The sequence below is a fragment of the Myotis davidii genome, unplaced genomic scaffold (assembly GCF_000327345.1).
Source record: "Myotis davidii unplaced genomic scaffold, ASM32734v1 scaffold17, whole genome shotgun sequence".
Taxonomy (NCBI): Eukaryota; Metazoa; Chordata; class Mammalia; order Chiroptera; family Vespertilionidae; genus Myotis; species Myotis davidii.
In genome coordinates, this window is record NW_006288624.1 from 2,934,746 (window position 1) to 2,957,750 (window position 23,005).

General features: G+C 41.6%; 1 protein-coding gene across 2 annotated transcripts in view; it reads right to left on the reverse strand.

Annotated features, from left to right (window-relative positions):
• Window positions 1-6,899: 6,899 nt before the first annotated feature.
• SLC39A9 (solute carrier family 39 member 9) overlaps window positions 6,900-23,005 on the reverse strand; it is a 54,458-nt gene continuing 38,352 nt past the window's right edge. Inside the window, exons 1-6 of one of the 2 annotated variants that reach the window (XM_015562037.1) lie at window positions 19,951-20,036; window positions 19,656-19,856; window positions 14,853-14,921; window positions 13,132-13,217; window positions 12,209-12,343; window positions 6,900-9,665 (exon numbers count right to left, since the gene is read on the reverse strand). In XM_015562037.1, coding sequence (XP_015417523.1) covers window positions 9,435-9,665; window positions 12,209-12,343; window positions 13,132-13,217; window positions 14,853-14,921; window positions 19,656-19,704 — 570 coding nt within the window. In that variant the 5' untranslated portion in view covers window positions 19,705-19,856; window positions 19,951-20,036 and the 3' untranslated portion in view covers window positions 6,900-9,434. Of the gene's footprint in view, window positions 9,666-12,208; window positions 12,344-13,131; window positions 13,218-14,852; window positions 14,922-19,655; window positions 19,857-19,950; window positions 20,037-23,005 lie in introns of those variants that run through there. The other variant, XM_006760759.2, reaches the window with a different exon arrangement.

Genomic DNA, 23,005 nt, shown 5'->3' on the forward strand with positions numbered 1-23,005 from the left:
GCCTCTGCCTCACAGAGTCCCAGCAACCGCTGCAAACCTCGGAGAGAAAGCTGCCTTCGGGTTCCGACCGAAGCCAGACAGTCCCCTTCTGTTTGAGTCTGGGCCCCTAGAGACTCGCCCGGATCTGGAGCTCAGAGTCTGAAACTCCCTATGGATTGAAAACACCAACCGCACCCTCCGCTGCCAGCCCGCTCCGCGCGCACTCAGTACCTGAGTGTTTCACTTCAGCACTGTGACTCCACTGAGTCTGGGTATGATATTCTCTTTCCTCCTAGTTGTAGAATTTCCACTCAGCCAGCCTTCCTGTGGTTCTGGATGATGTCCGTTCCGTCCTTTAGGTGTATTTTTATTTGGTTGTTCAAGGCAGCAATCTCCGGCGTTAACCTATGCCGCCATCTTGGTTTTCTCAGGGCTGCCTTATCTTATCGGGAATTAGATGAGGCCAGTCAGGGATGGAAACTCAGGGTCCTAAGAGCCCTACAGGCTCAGACACAGAGCTGATGTTGTAAATTTATTATTTACATCTTATTTATTGAGGTACATATTACTTTTACTTTTTCCAGATGAGAGAAATGCAGTGCAAAAAGGTTGTCAGGTCACTCAGCTCGTCATTTCCTGGAACATGACAGGCCCTCAAATGTGTTGAATGAGGGCAAGTGGCAGGATCAAGATACAGTTACTCGATTTGGTCTGAATCCTAAGCCCATGGCCATCAAGCTGCATCATAGTGCCATATGAAGTGCAGTCTAGGAAAATGCTAGACCTCTCTGTCTTTCCCTTTTTTTCTAGTAATTTCTCTCACCTAAGACTCAAAGTTTCTGCAGAACTGAAGATGCAATTCTATGTGCACTATGAAATTCCAGCCTCTCAGCTGTTTATGGATAGACGCCTAATAATGAACACACATTTTCTTTTTCTTATAGTTTTTATTTCCCCCAGCTTTATTAAGGTATGATTGAAAATAAAAATGGTATATATTTAGGTTGTACAACATGATTTTTTAAAGGTATCAGATATGATGATTTAATACACATACACACTGGGAAATGCTTACCACAATCAACTTAGTTAACACATCCTCATTACTTAGTTTTTTGGTGTGTGTTGAGGACACTTAAGATGTACTCTCTTACTGTATTTCAAGTATACAATACAGTATTAACTGTACATTAGATCTCCAAAACATATTCTTATAACTGGAAGTTTGTACCCTTTGACCAACATTCCCTCATCTCTCCACCCCAGCCCCTTGCAACCACCCTTCTACTTTCTGGTTCTGAGTTTGACTTTCTTAGATTCTACATGTAAGTGACATCATATAGTATTTGTCTTTCTGTGTCTGGCTTACTTCACTTAGCTTATGTCTTTATGTCAGTGGTTCTCAACCTTGGCTGCACATTAGAATCACCTGGGAATCTTTTTAAAATCCTGATTTCTGGGCCTCATCCTCCGGAAATTCTGTTTCTTTGTTATGGGGTGGGGCCACATTAGTAACAAAGAAACAGAATTTCCGGAGGATGAGGCCCAGAAATCAGGATTTTAAAAAGATTCCCAGGTGATTCTAATGTGCAGCCAAGGTTGAGAACCACTGGTTTATGTCCTTTCCAGATCAAGCTCCTTGAGGACAGAGTCCAGGGCATGTAGTAGACGCTCAACAAATGCTTAACCAAACTGTCTTTACTTGGTCCCTGTTCAGGTGCTGCAGTGTCTTGTTTGTTTGCCAACCAATGGAGACTGCCCTCTCAGGCCCTCAGCTTCCCCCGTCTATAAAACAGAATCTTCGAGGTGGCTGAGAACTTACGTGAAAGCAATCTTTAGACAGCTGACTTGTCACCTGCTTTTCATGCTAAGATGGGTTTAAGTCCAGGCTCTGCCATTAACTGTGTGAACTCAAGACAATCACTGGACTTTTCTGAGCCTTCCAGCTTGCTTCACGTCGTCCTCTTCTGCTTTCCAAATGCCTCTCCCATCTATCTACAGCAGGATCCACCAAGAAATCCTCGCTCCCCACCATCACTCATGTGATCTTTTCAAGATCCAAAGATGTGAGCTTCCGACTTAAAACCTTTCTCTGATCCTCCATTCCTTGACTCCAGTGCCCAACTACTGACCTTTGACTGCCACACCCTCTGCAACATGGTCCTGACCTGTTGCTAGGACTCTCCCCTGTTGCTCCCCACCTGCTCCAGCCACGTTGGATCTAATATTCTGAGAAGCCACCATGCTCAAATGGCTGCATTTCCCAAGGCCAGGGGTAGGTCTTAGGCTCCTTTAGCTGTTGCAGAGCCTGGCTGCGCTCAGGGTACCCTGAGAGGGAGAGGAGGTGAGGTAGAGGATGTCATATGCAGATTTGAAGCCAGTAGGCCAAAGGATTAAGGGGGTGGAGGTCAAAGGAGAGCATGTCCCCTAAATAAAGGAGACCAGAGGATACAGGGAGAAGCAAAGAATATAAGGGGAAAGTGGGCATCCCTCCCAGGCCAAGGCTGAACCTCTGTATACCAACTGCAACACAGATGTTCAGAAGTAGAATCAACGGAGTCCTTGGGCCCCAGCCATGAAGTGGGGGAGATAAGCAGGGATAAGGATAAAGTCACTCATCTCCACCTTGAGGTGCCAGAGGAGCCACTGGTACAAGGATCTGGAAACTGACCTACCATGTCCATGAGTCCTCTATGTGGTAACAGGACCTCAGAGGTCAGCCAAGACTACACTTGAGAAGGGGATCCAGTTGGGGTTGAGTCAGGAATTACAAAGACCCTTGTTAGGCCCAATTCTCTGTCTGTCTGCAACTTTAAATCTGGAAACTTAGACAGCATCCAGGGAACCGACAAATCTTGCACACCAGTATTGCCTCCCCTCTCCCTCAGCCACAGGCATTTTTACGCAGAATCCACATTCTTGTGCCACCAGGCCTCGGCCCACATGAGTCCTCTTGGTCAGAGAACCCTTCCTACCTTCTTCATTCTACTCAGCCTTTGAATTTAGCTCTGGTCTCATCTCCCTCTGGATGATCTCCCTGAATACCCACTCCGGGTTTCTTGCCCCCACATGTTCTCTGAGCACCCTATCCTTCCTCATCTCCAATGCTTACTTATTGGCAACCGTGTTCTCTTGTTTGAATCCCTCAAGAACCACAAGCTCTTTAAGGACTGGCACTAACCTCCACTCCTTGTAGGAGTGCCTGGTCCATAGGAAGGGCCCAATTAACTAAGAGGTGAACAATACTAAGTGGAGGAGAGATGAGGCTCAGTGTACTTCACATTCTATCCTCTGGCAAATATAGGACCCATGCTCTCCTGTACCTGACAGCCACTGAGTATCTGATGAGGGCTATCAAATTCTGCCCCCCAAGAGCCTTCCAGTTCCTTCCAGGCCTCCTCAGGGTCCTGATTTCCATTCCCTCCCATTGGGCTTCCTTCTCTGGTGACTCCTGAATATCAGAATCCCTCTATAAATGAGGCAACCAGAGTGGGACATATGCTTCCACTCACATTCCTATGCAATATTTAAAAACTGAGCAATGGCTAACACTGCAACGGAAATCAGTAGCTGAGTCAAGAATGGTATCCTGATTTCCTGGACCCTAAATCGGTCACACAGTACTTTACTAAAGTTAGTTAGAACTGGATTAGTAACCAGAACCCACCTGTACACTCAGTCCGATTTGTTTTCTGACTCCCCACCTCCTTGCTAATACCCAAGCAGCCCTGACTGTGTGAGACAAAGGCGGAGCTACCACTAATGCCAGCAGCTGGTTCTGCCAGGAATCAGTGCAGCAGCTGGTGGAGTGAGACAGCACAGATTAGAAGACAAGTGCCCCCTCAGGGCAGACCAATTCGTTAACATATTTTTAAAATATATATATATTTTTTATTGATTTCAGAGAGGAAAGGAGAGGGAGGGATAGAAACATCAATGATGAGAATTAATGATTGGCTGCCTCCTGCATGCCCCACACTGGAGGGGCTGAAATTGAACCTGGGATGCTCTATCTACGGAGCCAAACCAGCTAGGGCAACATATATTTTTGAGAATAGCTTTCAGGAGCTCATATTTTATCGAGATAGAGGGACAAAGACTTATTATAAAGCAGATTAAAAGGCCATTAGTGCTATAGAAACACAAATAGAACAGGGTGAGGTGCATTGGGGTGGGGGTGGAGCAGATGACAATTTATAAAAAGGCAGTCACAGGGGGCCTAATGGAAGACTTTGGATCCAGACCTAAAGGAGCAGAGGCATCTACGGGAAGGGCATTCTAGACACAGGGACAAGACACAAGGTCGCTTATTACTTACCTTATAGAAACCACACTGTTAAGTCAGCTGTAGCTTAGAAGGATTAGAAATGAAACCGAACAGAGTAAGGATTGCTGGCTGTTTGGGCTAAACCTATATACTGTATATACATTTTTAAAAAATATTTTTATTTATTTCAGAGAGGAAGGGAAGAGTGAGATAGAAACATCAATGATGAGAATCATTGATTGGCTGCTTCCTGCACACCCTCTACTGGGGATTGAACCCAGGACCCTTCAGTCCACAGGCCCATGCTCTATCCACTGAGCCAAACCAGCTAGGGCCTATATTTACATTTTGACCTCAAGGCAGCAGGACAAAGGGTCGTTGCTTGTAATGCTGGCTCGCTAAGATTTCAAAGGCACAGGAGGTATGTAGGCACTTACCCCAAAGGCTTCTGTAAGAGGTGGCAGCAATCATAGTGCATGTCCTTTTTGCCTATTCATGAGGAGAGGTCTCAGAAAACATGTACCTCTGGGCACAATCTTTGTAACTTACTGTAGCACACATGATACATAAAGAAAACCTGCACAAAGTGGACCAGTATAAATAATGGAATCTAATGACTAAACATACAAACTGCATATTTAAGAGAGACATTGCTGTAAAAAATGCTTATCTGTATGAGTTAAAAAATGAGCTTCAGTACTAAAGTCCACAGAGAAAGAAAATATCAAGTTTACAGATTGCACTTCTAAATAAACCTGTTCCCAGGGTCAATTGTCCACAGCCCCCATGTCCTCAGAGAGGATAGCTTTACCCTTTGAAATGAATCCCTGTGATTGGGACCTGTTGCTTCTCCTTTCTGGGAGTAGATAACTACCTTCATAAATAATATTTGCTAACAATAGCAAAGCAAAAAAAAAAAAAGGAAATTGCCAATGAATTGGTATGTTTGGGGGGAGATGGTGTATGGAATCCTTAGTGTCCCCTCCGCATTTCCTTCCCTCCTTCTCTAAAGGATGTGCACTCACTGGGTACATCTTTCCTCTGCCCTTCAAAGCTCTTCATTACCTTTTCTGTTGTTCAAATGTGGGTCAAGTCTGGTCATCAAACAGAAAAAACAAACTGGATAATTAATGAGCTACTCATAAAAGGTACGCACTAATAAAATTTTAATATCAGAAAACAGCAAAAAAATTTTTAACCATTCACAATTAAAAGTGGAAAGAGACAAAATTATAAGGCAGCCATACATGGAATGATTTCATGTTTACAAAGGACCCAGAAAATGGGACATTTAAAATCACTGTTCAGGCCACTGCACCAGGGGAACTGCAGTGTATCTCATCAGTCTCCCAACTTGCTAGAAGATGCTATCAGAAAAAAGATCGAAGCCGAGCTCCTTACGTTAGCTTAGCGTATCTGAGCATATCCCTAATGGCTGTTTTGTCCTTTCCTACAAGTCACAAATTTCCCTCGGGTCTCCGGAGGTGAATCTAGATGTCTCAGATACAAAGGTACCACATCAGTGGTTTTATTTCATGGCATCTCCAACAGTGCTCTCTGGGTGATGCGAACCATCCTGTATTGAGCAGAAATTCCCCTGCAGGACACTCACAGAGGATTCAGCAGTTTTGGATGAATCTGGTCATTATTCTCGGTCTATCAAGGGATCCTGGGGCCCCATATTCAAGACCATTCTTTGGGGTCTTGTGCTGTTGACATACAGTTCCCATGCTTAGTACTAGCTACCATGTGTCTAAGGAGCTTAATACACTCAATGCTGGTGTGTCCTCTTAGTTCTAATCCTTGAAAAGGAGAAAAAACCAGGCAGTGACACTTCGTAGTATGCCGGTAAACAAACGCAATTACATTTTCTCCTTTTTACAAAGAACTGACCACTCAAAATGGCCACCTCTCTCTTTTTTCTAAAGATGATTCAAAATACAGGCACAAGGCTGACTCAGATGATTTGAACAGGGGGGAAAAAAAGGTGATTTGGAGTGGGGTGGGAAGAGAGAACACAGCCTCTGTAGATGGTACCATTTCTAATACTACACTCCAGTGAAGATCCTTTGCCTAAAGCAGTGATTCCCAAAGTGGGCGCTACCGCCCCCTAGTGGGCGCTGCAGCGATCCAGGGGGGCGGTGATGGCCACAGGTGCATTTGTTTTAACTTTTTTTGTATTACCTTTCTATTCTGAGTTCAATAAATAGTTTCATAATTTCAAACTTCAATGTTTCTAATTTATACCTTTCTTTACTTACTATATTTTACGAAAAAGGTAGAAACATTAATACATATATCTTTCTGTTTAATTGCTATTAAAATTTAAAAAAAATTAATTTCCAGGGGGCGCTGAGTAATATTTTTTCTGGAAAGGGGGCGGTAGGCCAAATAAGTTTGGGAACCACTGGCCTAAAGAAAAGAAATCGGCACTAGTGTGCACAGGAAGCCACCAGACCTGGAACATTGCTGCTCTGGAGAACAAGGGCCTGAGAAGCAATTCACTGGAGAACAAGTAACGGGAATGGATCAGTAGTATTTTTTCAACTTAATTTGCCACTTATGTGGAATCTGAAAGTCTATTCCAACCAAGGAAAGGGAGTCAAATTGCAACTAAGATTAACTTTGGTTATGGGGAAGGAAAGGACTATTCATCATCAATTGCATCTTTGGTGGCCACTATTTCCATCTGTGATCATGGCAGCCACTTAAGTATCGCAAATGTTTTCAAATGTGTGAGAGCATTAAGGCATCCACATCTAAGGAGGCAGTTTAAACAAGACAGAAATGGAACTGAAATGTGTCAGTAAGTGACCATCGATGTGGCCTCTCCTGGGACACTGCCCACCATGGGCAAGTTTCTCCCCCAGGGAAGGGAGGCCTCTGCCGCACTGCTCGGTTTCGTGCTGCCTGAAGATGCATTTGAGCCCTATAAGGTTAGTATGGCTATTTCTGTCTGCTGACCAGGAGAGAAATGAGTAGTTCCTGAGGCAGCAGCTTTAAAATCTGGGAAAGCCCACAGCTTCAGAGAGCTGATAGGCCTTGAAAGGTTTGCCTGTTAATGTGAGGTCCAGAGAGGAAGGCAAATTTAGAAGTTACATGGTTCAATCCTTGCCAGAGTTCAAGGCCTTAACCAGCAAGATATTCTAGCCAAACTTTTAAGTGTGATGGCAAGGCACTGCTGAAAGGAGCTTTGGCCAGCAGAACACATTTCTCATCACTGCACACGACAATATGACAGAAAGTGCTACCATCCAAACCAGACACTAAAATACCCTACTCATTTAACAAAGTAAATATCCAGGGAGAATCAAGGCAACCAGGTCATTCTGAAGGACCAGGTGAAACTCCATGACTCTCATAACTCAGTGTTATTGGGAAAGTCACTTAGACTTTCCGTACTATACCTTCCATTGGTTTTAAGATTGTATGCAATGGTTGCCAGCCACTATACAAAACTTAACTCTATTTATACTACTTTGGTCTACAGCCAGCAGAGGGCTCACAAGTTCTACAGCTGCTGACCCAGTGACAAATCTAGGAAGGAAAAAAATCAGAGGCATGCTGGCATATGCGTCATAAAAGAATTTTTTACAAACTCCTAAATCCATTGCCCCTAAGAAAATATTATGGTTCCCTCTTTATGCAATGTGTTTTGAAATGGTATAGAAAATCAAAATAAATAATATATTATTATTATACACTTGTTTGATAACATAAGGTTTATAGGGATATTGGCAAAGACGAAAAAATCATCCTAGTTTTTTAAAACATTTTTACTATCTCAATTGTTTAAGTTACCAGAATATTAATGATTGTGTCATCTCATCTGAGAGAAAGTGCTATTTTAAGGGTTTAGCAAAACTGCATTTGACACAAAGGAACTTCATTGAAGGGAATAAGAATAAGGAATAGAGACAGTATTATTTTCATCATCACAGCTCGAGAAGTGGTTGTCCTGCTGAGAACTGAACTCACACAAATACTAACATCGCCACCAGCAGTAAGCAGCAAATTGTAGGGAGGAGGGACTGGAGGGGAAAGTTAGAGGAGAAAAATATGGAAAAGATGAAGAGACAAAAGACATAATTTCAACACGCTTTAAATGAACAGGCCAACATTTCCCATTTGTGATATATCTTGACTTTCTTCACTGCTGCAGGTGCTGAGGTGACGTTGACTGAGCACCCCACAAGAGAAACCCAGTATTTTGTCAGAGGGACTGCTGGTCTGCTAAGATAAATACTTAAAAATAAAAAAGGACAGCTTAGGTTTTGATAATCTTACTTTTAAAAAGACTGTTACAAAGATGTCAGTAACTATCCAAATTCACTTAAAATTTAACATCACTTAATTTCCAAAGATACTTTGGGATCTGACTGTTCTTGAAGGAAAGCCTAGGCCTGAACCTACTAGAACTTGGCTCCTCATAAGAATGTGTTGGAGGCAGGTGTTCTGCAAAGGAGAACTTGAAAAGAAATGCTACTAAGTACTAGTCACCTCTTTAGAAGCCAGTCCACCGCTGTTGCTCTATGGCAGGCTCTCTTCACAGAGGCACGTGCAGAAGGAAGTTAAAGTCCTCCAGACATCCCCTTTGCAGGGGACAGCTCTTGAGTATAAAGTCAACTTTCAATGTGTCCTGCCATCATTATTTTGACTCGAGCCCCAAATTAACTACAGTTACCTTTAGCATCTAAGACAGCAGGCATTATGACCTTCTATCAAGGCATGTGGCATAGATGCTAAAGCACCAGTTTTACACGGTGAGACCCATCTTAAAAATCAATGCATAAAGTGGCAGAGCCTCTAAATGAAGAGATTTCGCTTAATTACAGAACACTGTACTGTCATAATTACTATTTCATTGTGAGTATGAAGTTCTCCACTTTTCCTTAGAACTGCATTCCATCTTCCCTGAGAATAGGGTTAAGAGAAACATCAAAACTCAAAATGCCCAGGGCCTTTTAAAAGACAACACAATGGAATGTCTATATCCACTTGCAATGTGTTGTTTCTATTCTAAAAGCTTTCCATTACTCCAGGTTTTAATCTCACCTCCCTCCAGACTCTAGGAATACAGGTGGAGATGGGCAAGGTGAGACAAGAGACTGAGAAAGTGAGCAGCTGTTCTGTCGGCTGTTCTCACTGGATGGCAAACGGTCATGGACTGAGGTTGGAACCTGAACATTTAATGCTGGTGTCCTACTGACAGGATGAGTGGGATGATGCAACCCAGAACCAGGGCTGCCACCTCCAGGCGGCTGAGGCCTCTCCCTCCAGTGGCATCGGATTTGTGACTGTGCCCCATTCCGCCCACCTCAGGGAGGACATGTACTGTGGCAACATAAAGAAATGTCCCGGCAGAGAAAAGCATGGCCACTCCAGTGGCATTGACCTCTGAAAGGGCTTCTTTACTGCTCTGTGAATTCAGAAAGAGAGAGAAGAAAAATTAAGTCAAGTCTAGTTCAGGGTCAGGAAGAAGTCCCAATGAAAAACCACTCAATATTCATGACTAGTGCTATCTGGGGACATCTTGAGATGACAGCAATTTTACGTTATTTATGGGAAGCTTCCAAATAAGGTTTTAAGGCTATTGGTAATGTACAAACTCCAAGCCTGGTTGAACATGGTTAGCCTGTATTATTCATAAAATGGAATCAACAGCATTATTAATGCAGATATTAAATTTCATACACTCTGTTTCATTTACTAACATTTAACAAATACTGCCTATGTACCAGGCAGTATGCCAGGTGCTTGAGATACAGTGGCAATCAAAATGCATACCTGCCCTCACAGAGCCTAGAAACATCTCATAAGCTAATTTTAGCTTTTCTATTTAAAAAGTGGATCTATGGACTGAGACAATTAAAATTTTAAGAAAAGCCCTAACTGGTTTGGCTCAGTGGATAGAGCGTCGGCCTGCGGACTGAAAGGTCCCAGGTTCGATTCCGGTCAAGGGCATGTACCTTGGTTGCGGGCACATCCCCAGGGGGAGGTGTGCAGGAGGCAGCTGATTGGTGTTTCTCTCTCATCGATGTTTCTAACTTTCTATCCCTCTCCCTTTCTCTCTGTAAAAAATCAATAAAATATATTTTTTAAAAATAAATAACATTTTAAGAAAAGATCATGCCATAAATATAACTCCATGCCTCCAGAATTATCCTAAATTCCTGTCAAAAGTTCTAAAAACTTACACTCACCAATGAAGTGATAAATAGGGTACTACAGTATTTTTAAAGGAACTCTATATTGTTCATGGACTGAAAAAGGCTTTTCAGGTGAACTGGAAGGGGCTTTATAGCACCTCATTTGATGGCACTCCATCCAGACCAACAAATTCTTGATTAACAGGAGCTTAACCACTCTTTAGCCATCTCATTTTTCATGTTCCTTTTAATACAAGTTTTATTATATCAAGTATGAATTGAATGATACTCAGAAGACTCAATGACCTTCAGAGAGTGTAGGGGGGAAAGCAGTTCCCATGAACCAGCCCTGAGTCAGTTTGGTTCTAAAATTTTCTCCTATTGCCTGACAGTTGACATTTTAGTAAAATGGGGAGGGTTGCCGCTAAGAACTACAGCCCTAATAGGCAGGATTATAAAGCATGGGAAGGTCCATCTTGAACAACAGGGTCTGAGCTGACAAATGACTCATGCCACTTCAGGTGATAAAGAACTGGATATTTATTTACTAGGGGCCCAGTGCACAAATTTATGCACAGGTGGGGTCTGGCCAGCCTGCTCTGATCAGGGCTGAGCGAGGGGGGGGAGGGGTTAGGGACGCAGGAGGTTGGCTGGCCCACCCGCACCTGATTGGGGAGTGGGGGGCAGATCAGGGGCGGGGCCAGCCAGGGGGAGGGGCCACAGGCAGTTGGCGGGGCCAGCCAGGGGGAGGGGCCCCAGGCGGTTGGGCTGGCCCCACCCTGCCCCCTTGTTAAACTTGGGTTGAACTCCTAGTCAAGGGGACAATTTGCATATTACCCTTTTATTATATAGGAGGATTATGTATCATTGGTATATAATATTGTATTAGTTTCAGGTGTACAATATAGTGATTCAACATTTATATACCTTACAAATGTAACTGCCTCACCAAGTCTAGTAATCATCTGTCACCATGCAAACTGATCACATTATTATTGAATTCATATTCTCCGTCACCTTTTTCAACCATCCCCCCCACTCCCCTCTCCTCTGGCATCCATCAGCTTGAGCTGTTTCTATGAGTCTGTTTTTGTCTTATTTGTTCATTTGGTTTCTCAGGTCCCAAGGAACTGGGTATTTGGTATTCAGTGGTATGAGAGCTGGAAGTAGAAGAATCTGAGTCTTAGCTGAATGTAGACATCTCTGCTCATCCCCTACTCTTCTCAAAGATGCTGCATGCTTGTCACTCACACTTCATGTGCCTACTTAAACATTAAGTATGCATTGTGATTTATTATGTATCTGTCAAATAAAATTAGCATGTCTGGTTAAGTTTAAGTTATATTATTTTATAGGTCATATATTTGTGCAAATATTTTTGGAACTTATGGGAAAAATGTTTTCAAATTAAATGAATTAAGGAAATGCTCTAAATTTATGAAGAGATTTGGAATTAAGACATTTACCTTGTACAGGTTTTTACTCCTAATTTTATCTTCTTTCCCTTTTTCTTTTATTGATTTTGTAGAGAGTGGTAGGGAGAAAGAGAGGGAAACATCGATGTGAGAGAGAAAAATCGATCGGTTGCTTCCCATATGTCCCCGGAATGGGATATATGCAACCTGAGATATGTGCCCTGATTGGGAATCAAACTCGCAACCTTTGGTGTACAGGACAACACTCCAACCAACTGAGCCACACTGGCCAGGGCCTAATTGTATCTTTAGTGTGAGGGACTAATTTAATTAAAAATTCAACGTAAGAGACCATAGTTCTAGTACATAACAAAAGAATAGGAATGAGTTAGACTTACCTTACTTAGTCCTAGGAATGTCACCATGGACATAACTGGTGCTGCCAGTGCAAAGACCAGTAGGTGCTTTCTGATTCGATTCCGCTCTAGGCCAGCATGCATTAAGAACGAAACCAGCCCAAAAGCAGCTGGTGCCTGGAAAAGAAAATTTGCCCCTTATTACTCCCGAAGTATGGACTGCTTCTACATGAAGAAGTACGTGTCATTTGACTCAATCTTCATACAAAAAAAAAAAAGACTGACTGCCTTTTAGGAATTAATGTTCTAACCTAAGAAAATATTGTATTTGTGTGTGTGCATGTGTGCGTGTGTGTGTGTATGTGTGTGTGTGTGTGTGTGTGTATGCATGTCTTTGGATAGCAGAAAAAGAGAAATAGTCAAGAAGAAAGTACATGAAAAAATATTTATAAACCAAAATTACTATAAAATATAGAAATCTAGAGAGAATTTAACAGTTTGTGTAAAACCACAATAAATAAAACCCTTTTGTCCAGCTGGTGTGGCTCAGTGCGCTGAGTGTCTTCCCATGCACCAAAAGGCCCCAGTTCTATTCCCAGTCAGTGCACACGCCTGAATTGCAAGCTTGATCCCCAGCAGGGGGTGTGCATGAGGCAACCAATTGATGTTTCTCTCTCATCGATGTTTCTATCTCTCCTCTCTCGTCCTTTACTCTCTATCTAAAAATCAATTTAAAATATTTTAAAAATACAAATAAATAAATACAAATAAAACCCCTTCAAGTGAAAATTTAAGAAAATAATAGCAAAAAAACAGCTAGGACAGACTTATTCTATTTTCTAGAATGAACTGCAATCATGAAAATAACTAAAAAAATTTCCCATTCCAGAAAAACAGTATGATCAAAGAGAAATTTTAATTATGAATATATTCAATAGTAAATCTTACACCAAAATTTTGCTTACCTTATGTAGCATTATTGCCACAAACACAATTAACTGGACACTAGTCTGTGAAGTAGAAGCTGCTGCTCCCAATGCAACACCATCAGCTAAATTTGAAAAAAGCCAAACATAAAGCACTATATATAACAACTATAAATATCAACAACAACTATACAGTGTAGTGGTTGACTGTGGGCTGCAGAATCAAGTAGAGCTGGATTTGACTCTTCAGTTTATTTAACTTTTCTAAGCCTTAGCCTTCTCATCTCTAAAGTGGGTTCAATAAAGTATATATTCTTAGGGTTTTCATGAGGGTTAAATGACCGGAATCGAACCTGGGACCTTTCAGTTCGCAGGCCAACGCTCTATCCACTGAGCCAAACCGGTTTCAAGGGTTAAATGAGATAACATATGTAAAGAGCTTAGCACCGCCCTAACCGGTTTGGCTCAGTGGATAGAGCATCGGCCTGCGGACTGAAGGGTCCCGGGTTTGATTCCGGCCAAGGGCATGTACATTGGTTGCGGGCACATCCCCAGTAGGGGCTGTGCAGGAGGCAGCTGATCAATGTTTCTCTCTCATCGATATTTCTAACTCTCTATCCCCTTCCCTTCCTCTCTGTAAAAATCAATAAAATATATTTTTTTTAAAAACTAAAAAAAAAAAATAAAGAGCTTAGCACCTGACCCACAATATTTGATATGTCAGCTATTACTGTTGATGTTATTGGAAAAAGTACGATACTCAAAAAATCCACTGATAAGCCCTGGCCAGGTAGTTCAGTTGATTAGAGTGTCATCCTGACACACCAAGGTTGCAGGTTCAATCCCCAGTCAAGGCACATACAAGAATTAATCAATAAATGCATGATATGAGTGGAACAACAAATCAATGTTTCTTTCTCTCTCAAATCAATTTTTAAAAATGCAATGAAAATCAAATTGTAATAACATAATATCAAAGAATTTCAAAGGGAGCACCTCTGCATCTTGCAGATCCAAAAACAAAATAAAGACACAAGACTCTGCATAGTTGGTATATACATAATGAGTAAATGTTGGTTGAATGGACAGATTTTTTGTTAAAAAAGCATGTGATACTAGAAAGGTCCAGATAATAGTGTTCCACCTTCCAGTCTCTGTTTGTCACTGACAGAATCCTACCATGGGATCGATCAGTTTTGGGTTATGATTCTAAGGCATGCCCAGTCAGCAATGCTGAGACTTCTGCACTCTACAGCCCACTGCTGATAAACTGACACTTTGGGTATATACTGGGCAGCAGCGCTGTTCAGTATAAAAGTGCTGGGGCTCTTTCAAGATGACATTCTAGAGCAAAGATCAGCAAACTTTTCGTAAAGGGCAAGATAGGAAATATTTTAGGCTTTGTGGGCCATGTGGTCTCTTGCAACTACTTAACTCCACCATTATCATACAAAAGCAGCCACAGATAGATAATATGGCTTTGTTCCAATAAAACTTATGTATGGACACTAAAATTTGAATTTTATGTAATTTTCATGTGCCATGAAATAATATTTTTCTTAACTATTAAAAAATTAGAAAAAACACTTTTAAGTTATAGACCTGACACTGAGTATACCAGGGCTTTGCTTGTGGTGGTGGGGGCTTCATTAGGTAACCCTTTCCCTGAAGGCCAGCCCAAGAGTGGTTCATGTGGATGGTCCCTGTGACATAAACACTAAGTCTCCCACTATGCAACAGAAAAGAAAAGGGTTCCCTACCTGCAGCATGGACGACCAGACCCAGCGTGGTGGTGATTTTGGAATTGCTAGGCCTTGCTGCTTCTGGATCTGAGGTAAAAATAAGCAAGGCAGCCATTAAGCAATGTGAAACAAAAACCATTAGATGCCCCCTAACCTGGAGGTAGATGAATCCTTTGAAAGCTCTTAAAGTAGATTATTTTTCTCACTACTGTCTTTTGTCTTCTGCTTCAAACTCTTAGAAGTTTCGCCTGTCCTGAAGAGGTGGATAAGAGGGAAGTCTTCATTTGACCCTCCCAGCAGTTGATGACTGCTAAATGCAGTAAAAACAGGAACTCACCTAGTTTCAAGTGTTGACTAGGGAGTCAGAATTTGCCTGCTTTAGGTCATTCTCCTGTGTCTTTAGATAGTTGTTTTTTAAATTTTGTCCAGAGTTTAGTTATCTGTAGGGAGGTTGGTCTAATAGGAACTTACTTGCCTACACCAAGAGCAGAACACCAATGCCATTAATTTTGATCATCTAGTCAAGGAATTGTCTAATTTCCTCATTTAGTTACTTCTTTCCCCCTTGTAACTAAAAAGCAAATCAAAATTTACCCTCTGTGCCCTAGCCAGTTTGGCTCAGTAGATAGAGCATGAGCCTGCAAACTGGGGAGGGTCAAGGGCACATGCCTGGGTTGTGGGCTCGATCTCCAGAAGGGGGCATGCAGGAGGCAACTGATTGATGATTCTCTCCCATCATTGATGTTTCTATCTCTCTCTCCCTCTCCCTTCCTCTCTGAAATCAACAAAAATATATGTAAGAAATAAAATTACCCCCCTTAGATTTAACATTCATTGATGATACTTGCCTGAGACAATTTTTACTATGAAGGCTTGCAAATGATAATTTTCCAACTCCAGCATTCTTTCTACATTTTACCAGTTGGCATTCAGCACTCCACTGTAAGTACCCTCCCTTCTCCTTTTATTTCCTTTCTCCTACCTCCCCCATCCTCTACCTGACCTACTTACCTACCCCCTCCACTCCTCAGATGGGCTCATCGATCCCCATTTTTCCAATGCTTTACATTTCATTACTATTCTTAATTATTTTGGTGCTCTGATTGTCTTATATCTGGCCAGTGGGAGCCCCTTCAAGCTGGTTCATAATACATCCTGTGACATGTTTCCAACTTCTTTCTTCCTGCTTTTTTTGACCCTTAGATGTCCCAAGCTCATTTTGCCCCTGTCCTGGAATTAGCCATTTCTCTGAAAAGCCCTAATATGCTCATTGCTATTGGGGTATCTTTCTTTCTAGGCCCTCCTGCAGACAGAGCTAGGAGACACATACATACATGTACATAAACATCTACACTAATAAAAGAGAAACATGCAAATTGGTGTCACTCTGCTACACCCACCAGCCAATCAGAGTGACTACGCAAATTAACCCAACAAAGATGGCGGTTAATTTGCAAAGGATAAATGAAAGATAAAGTTTATGGTATAAAACCAACAATAGTTGATGAGTTGAGGACACACAAATACCAAATGAAATGATTCTTGATGTTTGCAATTTCATTGCTTTGAGTTATCAGCAGTTCCTGGACCAGTGCCTGAAAACAGGCATTGACTAAAATATTTTTCATTTCTGTAGATTCTTTTAAATTTTAAAAATGAACTGTATGTGAACAAACACTGACATTATAATCATTCAAAGTGTGTATACCTTTCGGGGGGACACTGTGTGTGTGTGTGTGTGTGTGTATGATTTCATTTTATTTTTCTAATACGGAGAATATTAACATGTTTCCAAAAGTCAAAAGGCATGCCCAGGAAGTGTCACACCTTCCTGAAACCATTCTGTCCTATCATGCCCTCCCATACTACTCGATTCCTTACAGGGAACCAACTATGTTTTCTAGCTGATCCTATGTTTCCTTTTTTTAAAAAAATAAACACATATATTCTTGTTTTCCCTTCTTTCTTACACAAAATATAGTATATGATAGAAGGGAATGTACATTTTTGCTTTTTTATTCACTTAATACTATCTCCTAGAAATCTCTCCCTATGAGTTCAGAGATCTGATTCCTCATTCTTTTTCATAGTTACACGGAACTCCATTATATGTACACACCACACTTCATTCAACCAATCTCCATTATTAGACATTTATGTGGTTTTACAATAATAAATAGTCCTGCATTGAATAACATTGTACATAAATATTTTCATATTGGAGCCATATTATTGGAATAAATTACTAAAGTGGGATTTTTGAGTAACTACATACGTAGTTTTGTTAAATATTGCCAAATTCCCCCTCACAAGGACTGTGCCATTTTGCATTCCCACAGCAATAGATGAGAGCCTCTGTTTCACCATAGCTTTGCCAATAAAGTGTATTGTCAAGCTTTTAAGTTCTTGCCTGACAGGTGAAAAATGGTATCTCAGCAGAGTTTTGATTTGCATTGTTCTTATTTTAAGTGAAAGTGAAGAATATCTCTTCATATGCTTAAGGACCATTTTTATGAACTATCTGTTTGCCTGATTTTCTACAATTCTTTTTAGGCCAAGGATTCTTAACCTGGGGTCCACAGAGGAGAACACAGGTAGAACGCAGGGGTGACTGTGACCTTACCTTGAAAAAAAATGCATTTTTATTTTTACTAACCTTTAATTAAAAATCAGCATTTCCTTTAATTATGAAGGTAGACAATAAACCACAAATAATATTTGCACTATTTCTATTTTGCCAGATCCAGAATTTCATATTACTTTACAGTTGTAGATATCCTGATATTATTGCTCTCACTCATCACTACTTTAAATTAAGCATGATTAGTCTTCCTGTCTGTAGATGCTCATGTGACAGAGCTGGGCAACTATCAGGCATCTCTGCACCTAACAGTCATTCAGCTGCCAAATGGTAAAAGTCATGGGATCGCTGCCCACTAGGGACCAAAATATCTACGCTGCTTTCCAGCAGTTCCTATCTGCAAAATCCTCTGTCAATGTATTTGAAAAGAGATATCTGTAAACCCCTATGTCTATTACAACCCTTTCAAGTTTATTTCTATTATGATGCTTTCAAGGTTGTATCACCGATCAAAGATGTTGTTGACTTCACCAAAGATGAATTCGGAGACCTTAAGACAAAAAAGTGACTATGACTGGAGTTACATTTTAAAAGTCTTAGAGAATTCTAGTTGTTCTTGAAAGAAGCTTATCTTTCCTTGATAAGCAAGCTACCAATGTGCCTACATATATTTGTAAGAAAATGTCTTTGTGAATCAGGGCTTTTTAAACTAGCGACCATAAAAACAAACACCCAAATAACTGGATGTTCAACTTAACACTCATATTGTCTTGATAAAGCCCATCTGACAATTTAATGTTTTTAGTCAAGCTAAGCAACAGTAGTAGCTGTCATACAGATATCCTAAAAAATAAAACTTAACCCTGCTTCTGATTTAAATGAATTATCTCATTATTTAATGCACTAATAAGGAAGACCTATATTACTAGATCACAAATTTGTTTTAATGTTTTGGTAACCATAATTCAATATAATTGGTTTTCTCTGTAACCCTACGCCAGTGATGGCGAATCTTTTGAGCTTGGCATGTCAGCATTTTGAAAAACCCTAACTTAACTCTGGTGCCGTGTCACATATAGAAATTTTTTGATATTTGCAACCATAATAAAACAAAGACATATTTTTGATATTTATTTTATATATTTAAATGCCATTTAACAAAGAAAAATCAACCAAAAAAACGAGTTCACATGTCACCTCTGACACATGTGTCATAGGTTCGCCATCACTGCCCTATGCACTATGCTTTACATAATAAAACCCAAATATGCAAATTGACCGAACGGCAGAAAAAAACAGTCGCTATGATGCACACTGACCACCAGGGGGCAGACAATCAACGCAGGAGCTGCCCCCTGGTGGTCAGTGTGCTCTCATGGGGGGAGCGCCGCTCAACCAGAAGCCGGGCTGGCGAGCGCAGCAGCGGTGGCAGGAGCCAAGGAGCCCTGGAATGTGAGATGGATGTCTGACTGCCTAAGCCAGCAGGCGGACATCCCCCGAGGGGTCCTGGACTGCGAGAGGGCGGGCTGGGGACACCCCCGCCCCCTGCCTCAGTGCACAAATGTCACATACCAGGCCTCTAGTGCTTTACATAATTAAAAACATTATTCCAAAAAAAGGTCCACAGGCTTTTTTGAGCTCCATGGCACAAAAAGATTTAAGAACTTCTGCCCCAGTATGCATATATGCATAACCCATGCACACAGACAATAGGATGATGAAGGCCTGGGATAAGGGGGTGAGGGTAGGGAGAGTGTCAGCAGGCTGGAACTAGAAGGGATCATTGGGGGGGGGCTAAGGGGGGAAGAGGGGCACAGGTAATACTTTCAATTATTTTAAAAAATAATTAAAAAAAGAAAATTGATGAACCACTGTTACATGTAACTAAATGGATGAATATTACCAACATATGTTGAGTGAAATATGCCAAATAAAAAAATACAGTATTTAAAAAAAGACTCTGCCCCAGACTTTTAACTAAAAACTTGAATGTTTTAAGATAACCAAGGCAATACTCAATAAATACTCTCTTGTGTCACATGTCGCAACTCACTAGTCCCCCAACTGAATAAAATGCTCACACAACTCACCAAGTTCCCCCAAACGAATAAAATGTTCACAGGAACCTGAAGACAAGTTTTAGCACTAAATCAGGCCAGTGACATTAAGTTATTCAAGCATTTGTGCTTTTCTAAACTGCAAATTTAATGCACTGCCCAGAAAGCCTTGGAATCACTTACCATCAGTAGCATACACGTGGGAGCTGCCAATCTGGTCCACCAGCAACATGAAAACAAAGCCCAGTACCAGGGAAACACCAATATAGGCATGCAGCTGTGTGTGGTGGTCATGGCTGTGCTCGTGTTCATGGGCAACTGGTATTACTGCTGCTTTGTCTGATGCAATCACATCCTGTGTTTCACTCCCTTGGTGGTGTTTTCCTAGAGCACAATGAACCAGAAAGAAAAAATGTTTTCCTCTTAAAATGTTTTCACATAGAAGCTTTCATTCTTCTGTATTTCAAGCTCTACTTACTTTACTGCAAAATCATCCATTTCTTATATTGTAATCCAGCCAAATTCCTTCAACTTAAAGTTCATGATGAAAAAATTCCCAAATGTCTTCTGCTTTTGGCATGCAGACTTTTTACCTGCCCTTTATCTCAAAACCTAGGAAGTGGAAGCAAATCACCAAGCAAGAAAGCAACCATAATCCCAAGGGATATTATCTCCAAACCTTACCTTTAAGCTGAGAAATTCATGCCAATCTCATTATAAATTACAGTAAGTTTTATTCTGATAAAAACAGGCCAATGAAGAGCAGTAACAAAAAATAATTACAAATTTATCTAGTTTTATATCTTGTTCATTATAAAAGTTGCAAACAAAGAGCAAATTGAAAATAAAATTTAGCTTTAAAAAATGTCAGGGGGCAATCACTAACTAGAAACCAAAAGGGGAAGAGCAGTTTAAAAGAGGCACATCCTGCCCTGAACAGTGTGGCTCAATTGGTTGAGCGTCATCCCATGCACCAAAAGGTAACCTGTTGAATTCCTGCAGGACACATGTATGAGTTGGGGCTCCATCCCCAGTAGGGGGCGTGCAGAAGGCAGCATCTCTCACATGGATATTTCTCACTCACCTGGATATTTTTTCACTCCCTTTCTCTCTAAATTCAATAAAAACGTATTTTAAAAAAATAGAGGCACATCCTGCAGTCTAAATTTAGTTCTAGAATTATCATGAGATTCGGAATTACAGTAAATAACATCTAGCTAAGTAATACTATTAGTTTATATTCACATATATGACACGCGAAACAAATGTGTCAAGGCAAGAATCCTTATTTATAGCTTTTTTTAAAAGCTACTTTTGATGTGGTAAATATACATAACCAAATTTACCATTTTAACTTTTCTTTTGTTGTTAATCCTCACCCAAGAATATTTTTCCATTGATCTTTTAGAGAGGATGGGAGAGGGAAAGACAGAGAGAAACATCGATGTGAGAGAAACACATCGATTGATTGCCTCCTGCAAGCGCCCAACCCAGGGCCCGGGCCAGGAAGAAGCCTGCAACCAAGGTGCGTGCCCTTGACGGGAATTGAACCTGGGACCTTTTGGTCCGTAGGTGGACGCTCTATCCACTGAGCCAAACCAGCTAGGACTTGCCATTTTAGCATTTTTAAGTGTATAGTTCCCTAGCATTATGTACATTCAGATTGTTTTGCAACCGTGAGCACCATCTATCTCCAGTATGTTATGTATTAAGTGTTAAGTGCTCACTAAATGTTCAGGAACGTAGTTATGTATTACATGGAATTCATTTGGGAGAATCTTTTTTTTTCTCTGTAATATATTTTTATTGATTTCCGAGAGGAAGAGAGAGGGAGAGATAGAAACATCAATGATGAGAGATAATCATTGATGGGCTGCCTCCTGCACCCCCACCCCTCGGCCCCACTAGGGATCAAGCCAGCAACCCGGGCATGTGCCCTTGACTAGAATCGAACCTGGGACCCTTCAGTCTAGAGGCCAACACTCTATCCGCACTGAGCCAAGCCAGCTAAGGCTTGGGAGAATCATTTTTAAACATTTTATGTTAAATATTTCACCTGAATATCTGGTCACATACAATACTTAGCAATAAAATAATGCTGGGGGAAAGGAAGAGGAGTGGGCAGGGAAAAAGCAGACACCAGGCATTTTAGCAGACAAAATAAAAGGTAGAGGAGATAGACCTTATTAGCCCATGATCATCCATGTTTTATTTTATTTTGATTTTTTTTTACTAGATGTTTCCTGCATGGTTTGACTCCTCAGTCATCATCCACAGGACTCTGAGAAGTTGTAGGAATATGCAGGCGCAGACTCTAGGCCCGGCTTTCTCTCCAACGTTGTGGAAAGGGACTGTACATCACGGGCAGAGCCCGATGCTCCCCTCCGCCACCTGGACAGAGCCAAGGGAGAGTGACCTCCCGGGGTATCCACACTGGGATCATCCATGTTTTAGATCCTGAGAGTAGAGCAGTGAAAATTGCCCGGTGTGCCACAAAATTTCTAAAACATGCAATACCTGACCTCTTTCCCCTTAGATTGTCCAATTAAAAAACGACAACAGCCAACATAACAATAGTCGCCTGGTGTGAATGAATCAAAATTATAACTTTTTTTTTGTCAGATTGGCAAGAAAAGTAGTATATTTTTTTGGTGTGCCTCAGAATTTTAGTAATTAATTTATATGTGCCATGAGTTGAAAAAGTTTGAAAATCGCTGGAGTATCCCTGGCAGGATGGTTCAGTTGGTTGGAACATCGTTGTATTCACCAAAAGGTTGCAGGTTTGATCCCCTGTTAGGGCATATTCCTAGGTTGCAGGTTCAACCCTTGGTCAGGGTGTATACCAGAGGTCAACCAATTGATCTCTCTCTATCTCTCTCTCTCTTCTTGTCCCTTCCTCTCTCTCGCAAATCAATAAAAACATATCCTCAGGTGAAGATTGAATTGAATACTGGTAAAAAAGAAAATTGCTGGAGTAGAACATAACAAGACTCTTAAAGGGCTCCATTCTTATTAATTAATGAACTAGAGGCCCAGTGCATGAATTTGTGCACGGGTGTGGTCTGGCCGGCCCAGCCCCAATTGGGACAGATCAGGGTCAGGCCTGTCAGGAGGAGACGGCCGTGGATGGTTGGCCGGCTCACCCCGATCAGATTGGGGCCTGATCAGGGCCGGGCCAGCTGTGGGGAGGGGGCCAAGGGTGATTGGCCAGCTGGCCCCGCCCCCAAATGGGTTGGGGGGGCCGATTGGGGGTCAGCGGCTGGGGGAGGAGCTGTGGGAGGTTGGCCGGCCAGCCCCGGGGGGAGGGTCATGGGAGGTTGGCTGTGGGAGCACACTGACCACCAGGAGGCAGCTTCTGGGTTGAGTGTCTGCCCCCTGGTGGTCAGTGTGCACCATAGCGACCAGTCGACCAGTTGTTCTGTTGTTCGGTCCCTTAAGCTTTTATATTATAGATACCCAAGTTTTGGTAAATGTAACTGGGCTTAGAGTTCCCATTGTCAAAGATCAGTTTTTGGCAAGAAAATGAGTAAAAA